The sequence below is a fragment of the Phascolarctos cinereus genome, unplaced genomic scaffold, assembly GCF_003287225.1.
Source record: "Phascolarctos cinereus isolate Bilbo 61053 unplaced genomic scaffold, phaCin_HiC Scaffold_726;HRSCAF=1367, whole genome shotgun sequence".
Lineage (NCBI taxonomy): Eukaryota > Metazoa > Chordata > Mammalia > Diprotodontia > Phascolarctidae > Phascolarctos > Phascolarctos cinereus.
In genome coordinates, this window is record NW_027556098.1 from 113652993 (window position 1) to 113672321 (window position 19329).

General features: G+C 40.5%; 1 protein-coding gene across 4 annotated transcripts in view; it reads left to right on the top strand.

The window, feature by feature from the left end:
- The first annotated feature begins 632 nt into the window (after positions 1-632).
- The window catches only part of HCLS1 (hematopoietic cell-specific Lyn substrate 1), a 38106-nt gene continuing 19409 nt past the window's right edge, over positions 633-19329 (top strand). The window contains exons 1-4 of one of the 4 annotated variants that reach the window (XM_078146731.1): positions 633-767; positions 2689-2772; positions 3353-3426; positions 17982-18111. In XM_078146731.1, coding sequence (XP_078002857.1) covers positions 2689-2772; positions 3353-3426; positions 17982-18111 — 288 coding nt within the window. In that variant the 5' untranslated portion in view covers positions 633-767. Of the gene's footprint in view, positions 768-2440; positions 2529-2688; positions 2773-3352; positions 3427-17981; positions 18112-19329 lie in introns of those variants that run through there. The other 3 variants (XM_020985918.2, XM_020985919.2, XM_078146730.1) reach the window with 3 other exon arrangements.

Here is a 19329-nt window from a genome sequence, read left to right on the forward strand (position 1 = left end):
CTATAGGCACAAATTTTGTACTTTTGAGCCCTAGAAATAGTTCTATAACTATTTCTAGCATGGCAAAATCAGTACCTGGTTGAGGTGTTGACTAGCATCAGGCCAGCTAATGAATGAGTTTTAATTGATTGTTATACTTAATATGCTGATATAATTGATTGACCATTCCAATAGCCAAAGAAAGGAAGAGCAGCAACACAATGGACACATCCTCTGTTGGTACCCTACAGACACACTGCACACTACAGGGAGGTACAAGACAGTAGCCTGAGGATGCAAAGCATCTGCTACCATTGCAGAAATCCAGACACTGCTGAATCCTTGGACAACTGCTTAATGCCAAATCTGACACCTTGTAAGGTAATTTTAGTGCAGAGGGAACAATTTTCAGCCCTTTCCCAGGCATCCCCAGATGCTCCACTTTGGTTATAGCCTTGTGCCTCTACGAAGATGGTCAGTTATTTAACAGCCAGGACCTTATTTCTGTATCGAGTACATTAATGCTGGACATGCAGAAGAAGCTCAATAAATTGCTTTTCATTTAACTGAACTTGAATCCACTAAGCTGACTCAGACTTCAGGAAGTTGCCCTATGGACTAGGGCAGCAGGAAATGAAAACAACCTGAAACAGGAACTTAAGTAGCAAGCACTTTCTTACTCTGGAGCAGCAGCAGCAGCAGCAGCAACAGAGAAACGAGCAGAATCTTCAGGAAGAATCAAACTGTGATTCCCAGAGGAGAGAAACTTATCATTGAAGGTAGGAGAGGTAAGCCGTGGTGGGAGTCGGAAAACAGAGTGACGAGGATGAAAGGAGAGGAACCTCATAGGTCCTGTCTGTTTCCAGAGCCCCTGGTGTGGGAGGTTCTGAATGAAAGATTTGGGCCTCGAATGACAAGAAATTGGGATGAGAGAGATTTGAGGAGGGGGACTGAAGGAGAAGGCAGAGAGCTCATGAGAAGTGATTCAGGACCGAGTTAGGACAAAACTCAAGCAGAGAAGGGGACTCTCTAGGTTTTCCTCTGTTGTTATATTGTTTAAAGGGGGGGAAAAGCACATTTGTTCGATATCTGATGAGCTCTACATACCAGGCTAGGAAGAAGAATGCAAAAGAAGTCAGAAAGTCTCTGCCTTGGGGAGCTCATAGTCGAGTTGGAGAGACAGAACACACAAATGAAACATTGTAATATACCGGGAAATACAAATTGATATACAACAGAATAGCAAATGCTGGGATGCTGAGTAAACAATAAAGCAAGGTTAACTGGTTTCCAAGATTCTATGAAATGATTTGAGAAATGGACACTAGGCCCTTTAATTAGAATCGCCTTGCTACTCTGAATCTCAGGATGTTGGCTTTTGCCTTACCTACCCCTAGCCATCACATCAGGGCTTCCTCCCCTGGTCATCTCCCTTCAAAGAGCTATAGTAGGCTGGAGTTAGTGGCAGGGGATGGTTGGAAGAGCAGAGTGAGCAGAGGAGATCCCTCACAGACCAGTTTGAAAAGATATTAAAATTTCAGAAACTTCCTTTTTCTGGGTTCCTGTGCTGAGCGTCCCGTATTATGAGGGAGTCCTAGGAGATCTGGTATGGTGGAATATAGGAGTATAGGAACACAGGTCTTGTATTTACAATTGAAACTTCTAGGAGGGAACAATGGGGGTAGAGGGAATGTTTGGAGGACTGACTGGCATATGTGGCCCCAGGATGGTTTTGGTGACTTAAATTGTTACAGTAACTCTTCAAGAGTGTCAGTCTCCCAACACGTACCCTTTCAGTGACTCCTGAGGAGATGTGGGGAAATTTTTGCATCATTTTTCCTTCAAAACATTGTGAAGGGTGGTCTCCCAGCGCACTGTGTAGAGAAGATGGAGAAGGAAGGGGAGTGGCTTCTCAAGAGGAAGTGCATGCAAGAATACTTTTTAAAAATATATAGATTATTTCTATCGATAGCTTTAGTTTTCACATCTTCATTTATAATTATATTCTTCTCCCCAACCCCACACAATTTTTTTTTTAAAAAAGAGGAAATAAAACAACCACATCTGTCAGTATACATAGTATTACATATCCATCATCCACCTTTGCAAAGAAAGGAAGTGGGAGGAAATGCACTATCTGAACTCCTTTCCAAAACCAATCTTGTCATTGTAATTATACAACATCCAATTTTGGTTTTTAGTTGTTCATTGCAGGGTGGTAGAGGGCATTATCAAAAGTTATTTGAGGTACCAAGAACCTGTTTGAGGACCTGGGAATTGTCATAGGGGCACTACATAAAGTCCCAAGTGGCATGCCAGGGGAAATACCCTAAAGAGTTTCGTTTAAGAACTCTTTGAAGAGTTATTGGTTAGTAGAAAGGGAAGGAAGGTTTGTTTATGTGTTATTGGCTATTGTGTTCCTACAGGGTATAAGAGGTTACACAAACTGTGTGTATGATTTCCAATGGGCCACATGGAGAAGGCTTTAACCAAGGTTCTATTGGGGTTTAAGGCTTCCTTGAAGTGCTTAGCACTGTGCCTGGCACAAGGTAGGTGTTTAATAAGTGTTTTTTTTTACCTTACTAGTTAGAGGATAATGGTCAGAAGAAGATTGGTGATTGCAGTGAGAGAGTTCCTATATATTACTGGTATTCATAAGATCTCTGTAGCCACAAGAGCTGATGTGCATTCTGTCTGCATTTTCCCTAGATGTGGAAGTCAGTAGTGGGGCACGATGTGTCTGTTTCTGTGGAGACACAAGGTGACGACTGGGATACAGATCCTGACTTTGTAGTGAGTATGGAAGTATTATGGGTCCCAATAGCTAGTGGGGGTTCTCTGGCCTCAGGAAAAAGCTATTGGGGTTCTAAAGAATCTCCCATGCAAGATATTCAACTGTCATGGATGGAGCATGAAGACTCCTTGTCTAGCATTGACAGTAAAGAGTAAGGGCACAGAGAAGGAGCAGTTGAATGTCTTGAGAAAAGCAGAAGGAGATCATGTCCCTTTGGCATGGGATCTAAGGATGGGCTGAGGTTGGAGAAGAGGGAAGGAAATGGAAGAGGGAAAAGAGATATCATTATGTAACTTCTCTTGGTCTCATTATTTTCATCTATAAGATGAAGAAGTTAAGCTATATGGTTTCTAAGGTCCCTTCTGGTTCAGTATCTGTGGTCCTATAAATGTGAGAGATGAGAGTCTTCCTCTATCAATAGTCATTGATTAGACTTTAAACTGGAGAAAGGTGGGGTTAGAGCAGATGAGAGGTCTCTAAAGAGTTTCCTAGCAGCCAGAGACCGTAAGGGACATTCCTGAGGTCTTGGTGGCCCCTCCTTCCTTTTGAACCCTTATTCCCAAAGTCTCTCTTTTACAGAATGACATCTCTGAAAAGGAGCAGCGGTGGGGAGCCAAGACCATTGAGGGCTCTGGAAGAAAAGAACACATTAAGTAAGTGTCAAAGGACAGAGTGGACGGAGGATGGATGGGGAGCACCAGGGAAGCTTTGGGCCTCATGGGTGGGTGGAGGATGACAAAGAAAAGAGGACACCTTTGTGCCTTTTGTCTTGAGAGTCATGCAGTAATATATTGTATGAGGTGTCCCAAAGGTCTCACTGCAGCTTTAAATTTTAATAGCTTATGTGATGGGCCAAGGTAGCAGGTGGGGATTCTCTGGGCTTAGGAAAAGGAAACTAGGATCCTAAGCAGTCTCCCATGGTGGGGCTGACTGGCAAGATATTCAGCTGTCATGAGAGGGGCTTTAATGTCTGATAATTTAACGAAATCATTTGGAACACTTTGTAAACAATGTTTGTTTTTTCTGACTCTGTGAGTTCATTGATTGTCTGGGCATCCTTCCCTGTATCATCTTATTACTATTTTATATCATCATATTAGTATTACTATAATACTACTTATTACTTATTACTAATATTACATATTACTATCTTCATGCCTTCTTGGTTGTTTCTTCCTTTTCTTTAATGTAGGCTCTACCATGTCATCCCCCTGCTCAAATTCCAATGGCTTCTTGTTAACTCTAAGGCCAAATATAAACTCCGTTTAGCCTTTAAAGCCCTTTACAACCTTATTTTTTTTCAACTGGAGGCAAAAGTTTTTATTTCAATAATCAGAAGAATGCTATAAAGGGAGCGAATAATTAATCTAGACATGCTCCTTTATCTGAAACTACACCTAGATGGAATCATGACTGGTTAAACATTTGCAAAATTCAGGCGTGTCTTTCAGTTCCTGAGTACCCCAAAATTCAGGGTAAGGTAATCTCATTACAAGACTGGCAAAGGAGGGAAGTATCAAGTTCACTAGGTAATTAAGCTAGGCTTCTGCCTCTGAAGGCCCATAGCCTCTCAGCATTGCCTGTTGAGGCCTAACATATAGGGTATTTCCTGGGACATCACCAGTCATCTTGACTTTTGTCTTGCCACTGGATTCAGATGACTGGAGGAAAGAGTGAGAGAGACAGAGACAAAGAGAGAGCACAGCGTAATAGGACTGTGGTCTTGACTTCTATTCCTCATGAAATTGTAGAATGTATTCTTAAATGGATGGTCAGTGATCATCAAAAAATGGAGCAATGATCACAAAGTCTGCATTCCTTCATTGAAGACAGGTCTTACTGAACTGATTACAGGATTTCTAGGCTAATAAACCGAAAGAATTTTGCACCTTAAATTTTAGCAAAACATTTGACAAAGTTTTCTCGTGTGGACAAGATGGAGAAATGTGGGATAAAAGATAGTCAATTTAAGATGGGTCCGGAGCCAGTTGAATGGTTGAATTCAAAGAGAAAGTCATTAATTATTAAATTTTAACTTGCTTGGCACTGTGCTGTTTGACAAAGCTAGGAGGTATAAATATATACATTTGGTGACAGTCAAGATCTTGCCTCACCGACCCTGCCACCAATACCAATTGTATAAAGCATTAGGCTATATCTATTAAGATAAAATTTAATAGTAATAAATGTAAAGTCTTACACTTGATTTTTTAAAAATGTAATTTAACAAATTTAAGTTGGGAACACAGGGGCTAGACAACAGTTCATCAGAAAAGATGTCTGTCTGTATGTCTATCTGTCTGTCCATCTGTCCATCTGTCCATCTATCTATCTAAAATATATGTCATATGATGAAGATGCAAAGAGAAAATGAAAAAGCCCCTATCCTCAAGGAGTTTTCCTGATCCTAAGTGTGAACAACATGTACATAGATAAAAATGTATAAAGTATACATATAATAAAGATATAAATATTTAATATATAATATAAATATAGAAAATAAATATAATAAATATGTAAATATAAAGTTTAGAAATATAATATATAAGTATAACATAAAATATCATGAATACTTAACATATAATACAAATATATAAAATAATAAGCATATAAAAATAAATATATAGCCTTTTTTTTAATGGTGGTGGTGGTGGTTGGGGAAGTACTAACAACTTGAGAAGTCAGGAAAGGCCTCTCATAGGAGGTGGTGCTGAAACTGAAGGGTCATAGAGATTGCAAAGGCCAATGTGAGGAGGCAGAGGAGGCCAGTAGCCTGTGCAGAGGGCAGGAGATGGGTTATTATCTATCTCCCAGGAAGAGCAAGGTGGCCAGTGTGCTGCAACATAGAGTTAGTGAGGGATGATAATATGAAATCAATCTCAAGGGATGAATTAGATTGTGAAGGACTTCAAATAAAGAGTGGAATGAGGAACTGACAAATGTGCAGGGTGCCTTTGATGCTGCTCCCCATGGTGGAAGAAGCTGGAAAGAATGCTTCCAGGAGACAAGTGATGACATGTAATGGAGGTACCTTGGAGGGACATGGGAGTATATGGAGAGATTCTGTAACTGATGCTTGTGCCAGTTCCCTGCTACAAAAGCACAGTAGTTTGTATATCCGGAGTTACATGAAGTGAGTTACATGGTTAGAACTGTGCTTTAGAAATGTCAGTTTGGTAGCTATGTGGAGCACAGGTGTTAAAGGTGAAGTCTAAGGGCAGCATTGCAGGAGGCAGCACTCTCCAGTGAGGCCAGAACCAGATTACAAACCTACTTTACTTGCTGAAGGAAGAATAAGACTTTGGGAAGAAGCCAACAAGAGAGGAGCTGGCAGTCTCTGCCTTGTCCTTATTCCCATGTCAATAACACTAGAGACTTTGGGAAACTTTCCCTTGGGCGAGATCTAGGATTCTGTCTCTGGGTTGAACTGGGTTACCTCACTCTCAAATGGGAGAGTTCCTTCACTTTATTGTCTGATATGTATTCTCCTTTGCATACTTTCTCTGATTTCTGTTTGGCTATTAAACTGGATAAAAGGATTTCTTTTTATCTATTTTAACTGGGGAAGGGGATAAAATAAATGTAATTGGGAAATATTTAATAAGATAATTAAAAATATAGTAGAACATAGATAATGTTAATATCTAATTTTCTAAGGAAGAGATCCTTATGTATGGTTTAGTGGCCCTATTTCTATTTGAGGTTAACTAGTGTGGAGAATGTGTTAGAGAAAGGAAATACTGGAGACAAGGAGATCAGTTATGAAGCTATTGTAGTAGTTTAGGGGAGAGGAGATGTGTTTAAACCAGGGCAGTGACTAAAAAGAAGAGGAAGATTATGAAAGATGTCAAGGAAGTAGACAATAAAACAAAAATTTTAAAAAACTTCGTAACTTATTTGTTCGAGGGAGTGAGGACTTTTTATGTGTAAAGTGAGGGTATAGGGTAGATGATTTCCAAGGTCCTTTCCTCCTCTAAAGTTCTATGATCCTTTTTTTTTTGTCCAATTAGACTCCTCTGAATGGGAAATAAGCATTTTCTCTGGATATCTCTTTAGCCTTTATCTCATTCATCCTTGTGTCATAGTTATATTGTCCTTGTCATTTTCTTCATTGGAATATAAGGTCCTTGAGAGCAAGGCTTACATCATATCTACCTTTATAGTCTAGTGCTGAGTACATAATATCTTGTACACAGTAGACAATATAAATTTGTTGGAATAAATTGAATTGAGTAGCAGGGAAATTAATACCAGAATAGCTCAAAGTAAAAAAAATACTTATATACATGTCAATAGAAGAATTAATACCAGGTGATATGATTAAGAACCCATTATTTAATATTTCTAAGGTACTAGGATTTGGATGCCCACACACTAAGAACTTCCCTCTACCATAACACCCACTTTTTACTCACCTGTAAGTTAATCTCTCTTTAAGCTGATTTCTCTCCATAGAACAGACTAGCTTTTCCTCTAGTGCCCCTGCAAATAATTATGAAGACACATTGTCATAATACATGATACCTACAAAGTTATTCGTTCATTCATTCTTTCATTCATTCATTCATTCATTCATCCATCCATCCATTTATTTATTCATTCACCCATCCATTCATTTATCTGTCTTGGGATCTTTCTGATAGGCTTCTGTTTGGAGGTGGTAGAATAATGAGGGACAGGAGAGAATGAGAGACTAGAGTTTAGACTGGGGAAGGGGACAAGAAAGGATGATGGAATAAGAATGGAATGGGAAAGAGAAGGAGAGGGAGAGAGAGAGAGAAAGAGAGAGAGAGAAAGAGAGAGAGAGAGAGAGAGAGAGAGAGAGAGAGAGAGAGAGAGAGAGGGAGAGAGCGTGTTTTGTGTGTGTGTGTGTGTGTGTGTGTGTGTGTGTTTAGGGTGTAGGCCAGAAAGCAAACCCAAGGGTATGGATATAGAGAAATTGAAAATAGATGGGGCTTGGATGGGAAAGAATGGAAAGCAGTTAAGTCTTTTTACCCTTCTAGAGTTTCTCTAGTAACTCCCATTCCCATCCCATGGCCCAGCTGTGGGTTTGAGTCATATTCTCTGTGTGTGGCAGCTGGCAAAGGCTGGTGCTGATGCTAGTAGTCGTCATCTTAAGTACCACACAGTGAGGGAAGGTCTGGTGGGAGTGGGGGATGGGGAGCAGTAACTTGCAATGCTCTCATGACTCACAGCAGGAAAAGGAAGTGGTAGTCTCTTCTTCTAACCCTCCCCCACTCCAGGACTTGCTTTCTTTCTTGACTAAATTTAGTCATCATTTAGTGAGTTGCGGTTACAAGATGGACCGTGAGCAATTCATTCCTCTGTCAATCTGCCTACACATTCCCTGCTATTTGTTCAATTTATTGAAGAGAGTAGGTTTGCCATGATAGGCTCAGATGGGCCCCAGAGGTCTGTCTTTTTGGGAGAGACCATAGGATTATAGATTTAATGCTGGAAAGGATCTCAGAGGCCATCTACCTCCTTCATTTTTGTTTTCCTTTGCTTCCCTCCCATTGACCAGTTAAAGCAGACTTTAATAAATTGACCTGGGAAACATCTTTAGGAATCCCATCCATTTTTTAGGCTGGTTCTACACTGGGATGTGATATGGGAAACCTGAATGAGCTGGCCTCTCCCACTTTGCAATGATAGCTGCATCTTATAATACATGGAAAGAAAGTGATTCCTAAACCAGTCCTCCAGCCACCTTTGTCATGTTCAGGATGACTTTGGATCAAATCCCACCTGCTACATACCTGCTATATGACCCTGGCCCAATCTCTTGATCTCTCAGTGCCCAGGTGGCAACTTTCCAAGACTTTAAGTTGTAGAACAGTTGCTAACCTATATTGACAGAGGAAGTCTCCTTATCAGGGAGCTCCCTATACCAATGAAATCACAGGACTGGACCATTATTAGAAAGGCCGCTAGATGGTGCAGTGGCTACAGTGTTGGACCTGGAGTCAGGAAGATTTGAGTTCAAGTGCACCCTCATACACTTAATAGCTGTATCACCCTGGGCAAATCACTTAACCTCTGCCTGCCTCAGTGTTTTCATCTGTAAAATAAGGAAAATACCTCCCAGGTTTATTTTGAGGATGAAATAAAGTATTTAGTAAGGCACTTTGTAAATCTTAAAGTGTCATGTAAATGCTGGCTATTACTATTACGTAGCAGAAGAAGGTTTGGATTGGAAGTTAGCAAATTTGGGTTCTGGTCCTAGTTTCACCACTGACTTGTTATGTGATCCCTGAGCAAGACTTCATTTCCCATTTCTGAAAAGGAGATTGTTAATATCTGTCTTGCTTGACTTAGTGGGTGTTGTGAGGATCAAAAATCAAATATATGAAATTACTTTGAAAAGTATTAAATACTGCTAGAGATTCATTATTATGTAACATTTCAAATTCCAGATTTAGCTTTAGGTTTAAAACCTAATTTCCTGGTCAAAGTGATCAGTTCAGTATATAAAACACAGCCTAATAGCTCAGGGGCCTTAAAGGCTCTCTAGTTCAACTTATATTCTGGTGGAAAATTCTGGTAAATGTTTAACAATCAACTCTGAAAAAAAGCAGGCACACTTTTAAGTTTAATTTGCATTAATAATATTTTCTCCATCATTTTCTTAAACCTAGACAATCAACAAAACAATCAAATCAAGGCTTGATTTGTAGTGTTTGCTGATTTCTGAAGTATAACTGCTCACTGAAAATTTAACAATTGGCTCTTTTGAGCCGGCTCCAGCATATCCCTGCCCATATCTGAATAAGAATCCCCTAGATTTTCACATGCCCTATAAATGATCATTCAGCACCCAGTCTCTACCTAACAGATAGAGAATCTAGTATCTCCAGAGGCAAATCATTCCATTTTGGGATAGCTTTCATTGTTAGAAAGTTTTTTTTCTGTACATTAAGCCCAAGTCTGCCTCTCTCTCTCCAACTTCCATCTCTTATACCTAGTTCTGCTCTTTGTGACAAGATCACAGTCCTTCAAATACTTTGAGACAATCACCACTTCTATACTGCCTTCCTTTCTCTTGTTCCTTCAGTGGGACCACATATGACGAGTTCTTGAACCACTTCACAATCCTGGTTGCCTTCTTCTGGATACTTTCCAGATTATGATGAACTTCAAAAAATGAGTAATCGAGTTCTGAATGTAATACTATAGGTGGTTGACTGAACAGGGCAACAAGACTATATTGGGTTCGTAGTCTTGTATTCCATCTTTTGATGTTGTTGTTCAGTCATTTCAGTCATGTGCAACTCCTTGTGACCGCATTTTGGGGGAGTTTCTTGGCAAAGATACTGGAGTGGTTTGCCATATCCCTTCTCCAAGTAATTTTACAGATAAGGAACTGAGGCAAACAGGTCTAAGTGACTTGGCCAGGGTCACATAGCTAATAAGTATCAGAGGCCAGATTTGAACTCATGAAGATGAGTCTTCCTGATTGCAAGCCCAGTGCTCTATCCCCTCTACTCCCTAGCTGCTCTATCTTTTGATGTAGCCTAGGTTATTGTTAGCTTTGGGGATTTGTCAAGGTTGCTTGCTTCTTTTTAAGTGGGAATTGAATTCCTTGATGGACTGTTAGTGCTAAGCTGTGGACGTCTTCTCCAAGGCCATTATTCTTCCTATGATGTCTTTCCTGATGACAGGCATAATAAAGCATTGAACATTGTATTGATGAGCAGATATTTTAAAGTGTTTGAAGGTATTTTTTGGAGTGCATATCACCAAACATTTGGTACGTTCTGGCAGAATTGCTAAAAGTTCAAACTCTCTGAGAGTATTGTATGTTTCAATTTCAAGGCTAAAACCAAGTGTGAATTGAGAATATCAAAAGGAATGCTAGAGAGGAGAAGGACTGGAAGCAGAAATACCAATAAAGGAAGTTATTATAATAGCAGGTTAGAGGTGGTGAAGGCATGATTTAAGTTGCTAGCCATGGAAAACAATGGTTTGAATAGTAGAGATATTAGAAGACTTAGAATAGGAGATGTTAAAAGATGTAGAAGCCACGAGACTTGGCAACTGATTGAATTAGGGAGTGATGTGCAGGGAAAAGCCAAGAAACCCTTGGGGATATGAACGTGGATGATTGGGAGGATAGAGATTCTCATGACAGAAATAGGGACGTTTGGAGCAGGGTTGGATTTAGGAGCAAGGCAGCTCATTCCATGCCTTATAAACAGCACTCTTCCTCCTTCTAGGATCAATTGAAGGAACTAGGAATAGCTAGCCAAGAGAAACTTCATGGGGGTACAAGTGGAGGTGGGAGTGGTGACATGATATTGAATATTGAAATATTTGAAAGGTTTTAATGTAGAAGCATTAGACTTATTCTGATCTTCCCCAAAATGAAGAACTAGGACCAGAGGGGTAGAAGTTATGGGAAAGGGGATTTCAGCCAGGAAAAAGGAAAAAAAAACTTTCTAACAATCGGAGCTGTCTAGAAATGAGATAGACAGCTTTGGGAGTTCATAAATACCCTGTTGCTGGAAGCTTTTAAGCAGAATCTGGATATGCTGTTGTCAAGATGCTACAGAGGGGATTCATGTTTCAGGTCAGAGGGAGCCTGATACCATTCCTTTTGTTTTGGTGAGGCAATTTGGGTTAAGTGACTTGCCTAGGGTCTCACAACTAGTAAGGTCAAATATCTGAGGCTGGATTTGAACTCAGGTCCTCCTGACTCCCTGATACCATTCTTTGATGTAAATAATACATCTGAAGTTCAGCTTCACATTTTGCCCACCTAGTGACTATTAAAAGCAGTAAAATAATGCATTTTTCTTGTCTTCTCTCATTTCCTAAGGTAATTTAAAAGACGTTATTTTAAAAACCAACCAATAACTTCTCCTCTTTAAAAATTCCAGTATCAGATTATCACAAATAGATTTTTTATTTATTTTTAGGCAACTGGGGTTAAGTGACTTGCCCAGGGTCACACAGCTAGTAAGTGTCAAGTGTTTGGTGTGAGGCTGGACTTGAACTCAAGTCCTCCTACCTCTAGGGCCAGTGCTCTATCCACTACAAATAAATTTTTTTAAAAGCATATGTGTATTGTTTATAAGCCTGAAACACTTTAAGTATATTTCTGAATTTGGTTTTGCATTTAGATTCTTGGGTAGGATAAAAAAAAATAATATAGTACTCACAAGCTATTTGAGTGCAAGACAGTATCTAAATCCATTTCTAAGTCAGGTGAATTCTACATCAGTGAACTGAAAAGCAGGGCCAGAATTTCGCCTGCTATTTTTTCTTACTGACATGTCAGTATGACCTTTATAAATGACTCACCTGTACCATCTCAGGCTTCAATTTGTTCTATTTTTTAGCCAAATCTCATCTCATCTTTGAAATCCTGAAATTTCTCCTTTGCTCTTGAAAGACCTTTATTATCAGGTCAAAAGGAATTTTAAAGCTCTCAGACTGAAAGAGTTTGAGACAGAGGTTTTTCAAAAATAAGTAGGCTAGAGCCTTGCTAATACTGGCTCAGTGGATAAAGTGCTCTGCCCCAAGTCAGGAAGACTCATATTTCTGAGTTCAAATTTAGCCTCAGACACTTCCTAGCAGTGTGACCCCGGGCAAGTTACTTAACCCTATTTGCCTCAGTTTCCTCATCTGTAAAAATGAGCTGGAGAAGGAACTGGCAAACCACTCCAGTGTCTCTGCCAAGAAAAACCCAAATGAGGTCATGAAGAGTCAGACAAGACTGAACAACAACAACAAACTATACAATCTGTCATCGTGTGGATCTATGTGCACCCCAATATTTTAACTTAATTTTTCCCTTTTGGTGCAGTAAAGTCTTGCCTCTCCCTTCCCTAGGTTGCATACTAGTAGGAGGTAGGTATCCTTGGGTCACTTTCTAAGTACCTAGAATCAGGGTCACAGGATAGGCTCTTAGAAAGCATTTAACCCCATCAATCCCATTTTATAGATGAAGAACTCAAAATCAAGACAAGTGCAATGATTTGCCTAAAGTTACACAGCTAGTTAATTCCAGAGCTGGGGCTCAGGGCCCCTGACTCCCAAACCAGTTTTCTTTCCGTAGTTCAGGTTCTGGGCTGTGCTGGAATTGGGTATCATGAACCAGAAAGACAATGTTATAGAGCAGAGGTTTCTAACTTGAGGTACATTAATTTGTTATATGTATATGTATGTGTATATATATATATATATACACACACACACATACTGTATTTTATATGTATACATAGACTTTATATATATATATATATACTGTATTTTATATGTGTGTGTGTATATATATATACATACTTTATATGTGTATAAATACTGTATTTTAACAAATTGGTTCCCTTTGTAATCCTACATATTTTATTTTATGCATTTAAAAACATTATTCTAAGTAGGGGTCCATAAGCTTGACTAGACCAACAAAGGCATCCAGAACACATACGAAAAGGCTAAAAACCTCTGTCCTAGGGAGTTACCTAGGGGCGCTGAGAAAGTGACTTGCCCATTGCCATACTACTAATGTATGCATTTTATTGAAACTGTATCTATGAAGATAAGCTCCGGGAGAAGTCGAGGGCTTTATATTCATTGTTATTAAGTGGTGTCCACATAGGTTTAATCCATGCTTCTACTCTGTCAAAAGTCTTTTGTTATGTGGAAATGGAAGACGACCTGAATATGAATCTTCCTGATGTGGAAGTCAGTACTCACTGAGCTGGGCTAAACTATGCTGCCAGGCTACTGTAGCCTCACAAATTTCAGTTTTGTTATTTGTTATTTAGTCATTTTCAGCTGTGAATGATTCTCCATGTCACCATTTGGGGTTTTCTTGGCAAAGATACAGGAGTGGTTTGCCATTTCCTTATCTAGCTCATTTTACAGATGAGGAACTGAGGTAAACAGGATTAACTGACTTGCCTAGGGTCACACAGCTAATAAGTGTCTGAGGCTGGATTTGAACTCAGGAAGGCGAGTCTTCCTGACTCCAGGGCCAGCACTCTATCCACTGTGCTGCTCCAAATTTCCATTTAAGTTTCTTACAATTAAACAATTATTAGCAGCAATATACAAAATGACCACATGATGGTGGTGTAGCTCCACGAAATAGAACCCCTTTTCCAGTAGTGTGTAGACCACACCCTTTATGAAAGTGATAATACAATTGAATTCATCATCTTGGCAGTGGGAGAGATGCTAGCAAGAGAATGCGATTACTCATGCACTTGATGGGAAGAAAAAGGATTCCTTCTATGGGGAAATACTAGGTCTTCCTCTTTCACCACGCTTGGAAGGACAAGAATGATGCAGAGCAGAAAGAGCTCTTCATTTTTCAGTGCTCCAAGCATCTCTCTAAGGATATAAATTACTAAGATCCTGATCTATAGTAATAGAGGGAATTTCTCCATCTTGGGAGTACCCTATACTAATGAAATCACATGTCAGTCAGTCCCTATTCTTATTCTAGGATAATTAGTGTCAAAGATTAAAAAAAAAAAAACAACCCGGACACTGGTTAATATAGAAGAAAAAGACCCATAGGACTAGGAATATATAAACCTGGATTTTAGTCTCAGCTCTACTACTAGATAGCTGTGCCACTGAAACCTTTGGGACTTCAGTTTCTTTATCTGCAAAATGAAGACCTTGATTCTTAAAGTCCCTCTATCTCTTTCATTCTGTGGTTCCATAAAAGGAACAAAACAAAACAAAACACATCTGAGAATATGAAACTGGAAAAGCAAAGAGGGCATCACACGGATGGGGAGATGACAAAGAATGAGAAGGGAACAGGGGCCACACCAAGTGTGATCAGGCACAAATAGGAAATTAAAATAATAGTTTGAAGAGCACCTCCGAGGTATTGTAAAAGAAGTGATGGATTCTTCAGGTTTATCAGCTACAACAAGAGATGAAGCCAAGTAGGAAAGATCACCCGAGAGGAGGCAGAATGGTGGTATGATGTAATAATGAATACGAAGGAGATCTTAATTTAAATTGCAGCTTTGCTTCTTACTACAAGGTGCCCTGAATGAAGTTGGACAAGTCACTTAATCTCTAGGAGACTCTTTCTTCATCTGTGAAATGAGGGAGTTGGATGAGATAAGCGCTGAGGTCAAGCCCATTTCAGCTTCATCTATGATCCTACTGCGGTGGCTTACAGGGGTTCCCTTAGGAATGAAATAAATGTATGCGGGGTAGTTTTACCTATACACGTCAAGTGTTTTCCCATCTCACAATGTTCCCTGTATGTGGGATTTCCCTTGTGTCTTCTCCATCTTCCTTTTCTTATTTTCCCTTTGAAAGCCTATTCTTCTTTCCAAGGCCAGCTCAAATGAAATATTTACTGATTCTCCCAGATGGAGATTATTTTTCCTTCCTCTGACCTGACCTCTGGTACTCCTCATTTTTAAAAATTGTATACTTATTCTATAGTATTGGGCCAGCATGGAATGATCTGAGAAAGTGAAGGAAGAAGAAGGGGTAAAGATTGAAGCTTCTTCAGCAGAGAGGCTGATTGATAGATGTGCTAACGTGAGGATCCGTTTCTTTCCTCCCATTCTCTTTTCTTCGCTGATGCCCTCTTCTCATTTCTTTTTCCAGCATATGAATGAATGAAAGAAAGGAAATGTATTTATTAAGCACATACTATGTGCCAGGCACTGTACTAAGTACTAGGGGTGCCAAAACAAAAGCAAACACAGTCTCACCCCAAGGCTCTCACAGGGAAACAACACACAGAAGGCAGTAATGGCCAGGGAGGTGTATTTTGTCTTGGGAAGTAAAGAGAGGGGTGCCATTGAGGAATAAACTGCTATACGCCTTCCAGGAGTAATTACAGTATTGATTTGATTGTAATTCTTTATGGTCCCAGAACTGTAAGCAAGGATGGAGCAGTAGTTAGAGATACCAGCATGGTGGGAAGGTGGCCAGTAGGAGGATGACTGGGAAGCCCAGTAAAGCTCACCGATCAGACCAGGGAGCTCCCAGGGAGTGTGGGGACAAAAGGGCCAAGTTCTCGGTTTCCAGTCCTGGCTGGCAAGAAGATGGCCTTTTTCTTTGGATGTCTCTCACTCTTTTAACTGGCTGTAATAACAAGCTGGATAATTTGTCATTTCCATGTTCATTTAACACAATTTTGTGCTTGTTTCTCTTAATTTTTAAATGAAGTGATTTGAACTTTTATTATTTCTTTTACAAATTACCTATTGCCCCCTACCTTTAAACTGATGCAACTGCTTTTTATTCATATGTGGCCTTCAACTAAGGTTCTAGTAAAGACAGTGCTTAGGACAAATAGAAAACAACCTCTACCCTGAGCTTAAGAATTTTATATGGAGCAGTAAAGTTTACAGCTACAATCTTAGAAGTCTAACTCTTCCCCTTGTTTCCTAAAACCCTTCTTGGAGGAAGTTATCAGTGTTGAAACGCAGCCCTGCTCAATGTACTGGACAGGAGAAGGAAATAGTCAGGACAATTCTCTGATGCCAGCAAAACTGCTTAACTCTGGGGCACCAGGACATTATGAGGTATATGTCACATGTGGTTGGCCAATTTCATGTCTGTGTAGCTTAGGAAGACCGGGGTCTGTATGGTTTTGACTAATCAAATAAGACTGTTTCTTTTCTAGGATCCTTTCTGAGAAGTGTGTATCATTATCAGTTCCATTTTGCTTTGACTCTTAGACCAGGCCAAGCTTCTCCCTTCCGGGAGTCTGAGCTGCTGTGCTGGTGTCTGGAGTGGCATTAACAGAAAATCTGTACCTAATTCAACCTCTCCTCCCTGACAAACAATCTGTTGCCTGGGCACCTCTTTGCTGTGAGGGTTAAGGAAAACCCAAACAATTTAAAGATTTCTGTCATGGTCAGACATGGGTTCCTAGAGAGGAAATAGCTTAGAACCCTAAATGTGCATGCGCTTTGTCAAGAATACACTTGTCATTGGCTTTGTGACCAAGTCATCAATCAGCCTTTCAGTGTTCTCTGTGTATGAGAGCTTGGGCAGTTTATAGTGCAACCAGGCACATAAGACTTGTCAACAGGCAATCACAACTTCATGAAACTTGGGCAAAAACTAGGTTTATTATAATAGAAACGAACATGTATGTTGAACCCAAAGAGTTCACAATCCACACAGAATTTTGCGTCTTCATAATAGGGAAAAGGAAGGAGGCGATACCAGGAATTTCCATCTAAAAGGGTGTGGCATGGGAGGGGAAAAGGTGCAGTACCCAGTGGGAAAAGGACAAAGCACTTCCTGATGGGGAGGAGCAAGGCAATGACAAAAGCTTCATACTTTTCACTTGAGAATTGTTACAGTCCCAGGGGTGGAGAACCTGCAGCCTTGAGGCCACATGTGGTCTTCTAGGTCCTTGGGTGCTGCCTTTTGACTGAGTCCAAGTTTTACAGAACAAATCCTTTTATTAAGGGAATTTGTTCTGTGAAGTTGGGATTCAGTCAAAGGGCCACACTTGAGGACCTAGAGGGCCACATGTGGCCTCAAGGCTGCAGGTTCCCTACCCTTGTGCTAGACTACAAAGATAGGATGGGCTATTTATCTACATGGGTCTCAGCTGCATAAGCCTAGTGCAGATGATCTGGAGCCTGTCTTGTCTCCCAAGGACACACAGGGAGCCCTGCTCGGGATGCAAACAACACATTATATCAGCTCAGGTTGGGGGTGGGGGTGGGACTTTGTCCTTGACACATTGCATATGCTGGGTCCAATGGTTCTGGAAAATATGGCAACTCAAAAAGACAAGTCCGGGACCCCTTAACAATTCTTAATAGACTTCTCTAGGGATGCATAAAACACAAAGAAGCCCAGATATACAGGTAAGGCTACTTATGACCAACACACTTCTACCTCCCCAATCATGTTGTTTCATCTCAGATCTCACCTAGCATCACACAATTCCACCCTCTGGAGTTCCAGGAGAATTAGCTTTGGAGTGGGTTGGCCTTACAAATATTGGATCAGAAGTTTTGCTTCTCCTTACTTTTATCTCCTGCTGGAAGGCATCCCTAGGGAAAGAGAGACACTGATGTGTCAATCCCAGGGCTATTGACCATAGCTGTTACTTTGACACCTCTCTACCTCAGCTGCTCTGGTTTCTTTTGTGTGACAAGCCAGGGCTCTTAACTCCCAGGCCAATGTTCCTTCTTTTACGTTGCACTGCCTTCCTACAACGATCCCTGAATCTGTGTGATTTGGTTACTTCCAGCATCCACCAACTGAGGAGCAAAGTGTCAGAAGAACATGATGTCCTCAAGAAAAAGGAACTGGAAGCAGGGCCCAAAGCATCCCATGGGTACGGAGGCAGGTTTGGGGTGGAAAGAGACAGGATGGACAAGGTGAGTCGGAGAGAAAAGGCCTGCTGGACAGATAGGCTGCTTAAGAACTGATCACTGGACACTTATTTTTACCTTCTGTTGAGTTTTGTTTCATCTTTCTGATGGTTCCTCCTATTGGTTTTAATTTTTACTTACAAATTCACTAATGTGAAAATACATTTAATGGGTATGTAAATGTAAAGCCTATATCAGATTGTGCGCCATCTTGGGGGGGGGAGGAAGGGGGAGAAAAATTTTCAACTCAAAAGCATATGGAAGTGATTGTTGATAAATCAAAATAAATTAATAAAATTTAAAAAAAAAGAACTAATCACTGGAGTGATAGGAATGCAAATTGCGCTGCAACAGACACAAGCAATTGAGATCTGAGTCTGCTGTGATAGGCACTGTTTTATTCTCCTGCTACTCTAGGTGGTGCCATACTGCACAGGGCAGAGCCCTGGAGTCAGGTAGATCTAAGTTCAAATGTGGCCTCAGACACTTACTAGTTCTGTGGCCCTGGGCAAGTCCCTTGACTTCTGCCTGCCTCAGTTTTTTTATCCATAAAATGGGGATAATAATAGTGTCTACCTCCCAGGGATGTTGTGAAGACCAAATGAAATGAAATTTGTAAAGCACTTTGTAAACCTTACAGCACTACATAAATGCTAGCTGTTATTATGCTAAGCATTTATTTACTATTCTATAGACTTTGGAACAAGTCATCTTTGTTGTTCAGTCATTTCAGTCATGTCTGACCCTTCATGACCCCATTTGAGGTTTTCTTGGTAGAGATACTGAAGTGCTTTACCATTTCCTTCTCCAGATCATTTTGCAGATGAGGAAACTGAGGCAAACAGGGTTAAGTGACTTTCCCTAGGTCATACAGCCAATAATTGTCTGAGGTTAGATTTGAAGTTAGGTCTTCTTGACTCCAGGCCTGGCACTTTATCCACTGAACCGCTTGGCTGCAATTCAGAATAGTATTCACCACTCTGTTCAAGTCATCTTTACACAAGACCAACCGATGGGTAACCTGCAGCCTTGAGGCCACATGTGGCCCTCTAGGGTCCTCAAGTGCGGCCCTTTGACTGAATCCAAACTTCACAGAACAAATCCCCTTAATAAAAGGATTTGTTCTGCAAAACTTGGACTCAGTCAAAAGGCTGCACTGAGGACCTAGAAGGCCACATGTGGCCTTGAGGCTGCAGGTTACCCACCTCTGCACTAGGCCTCATC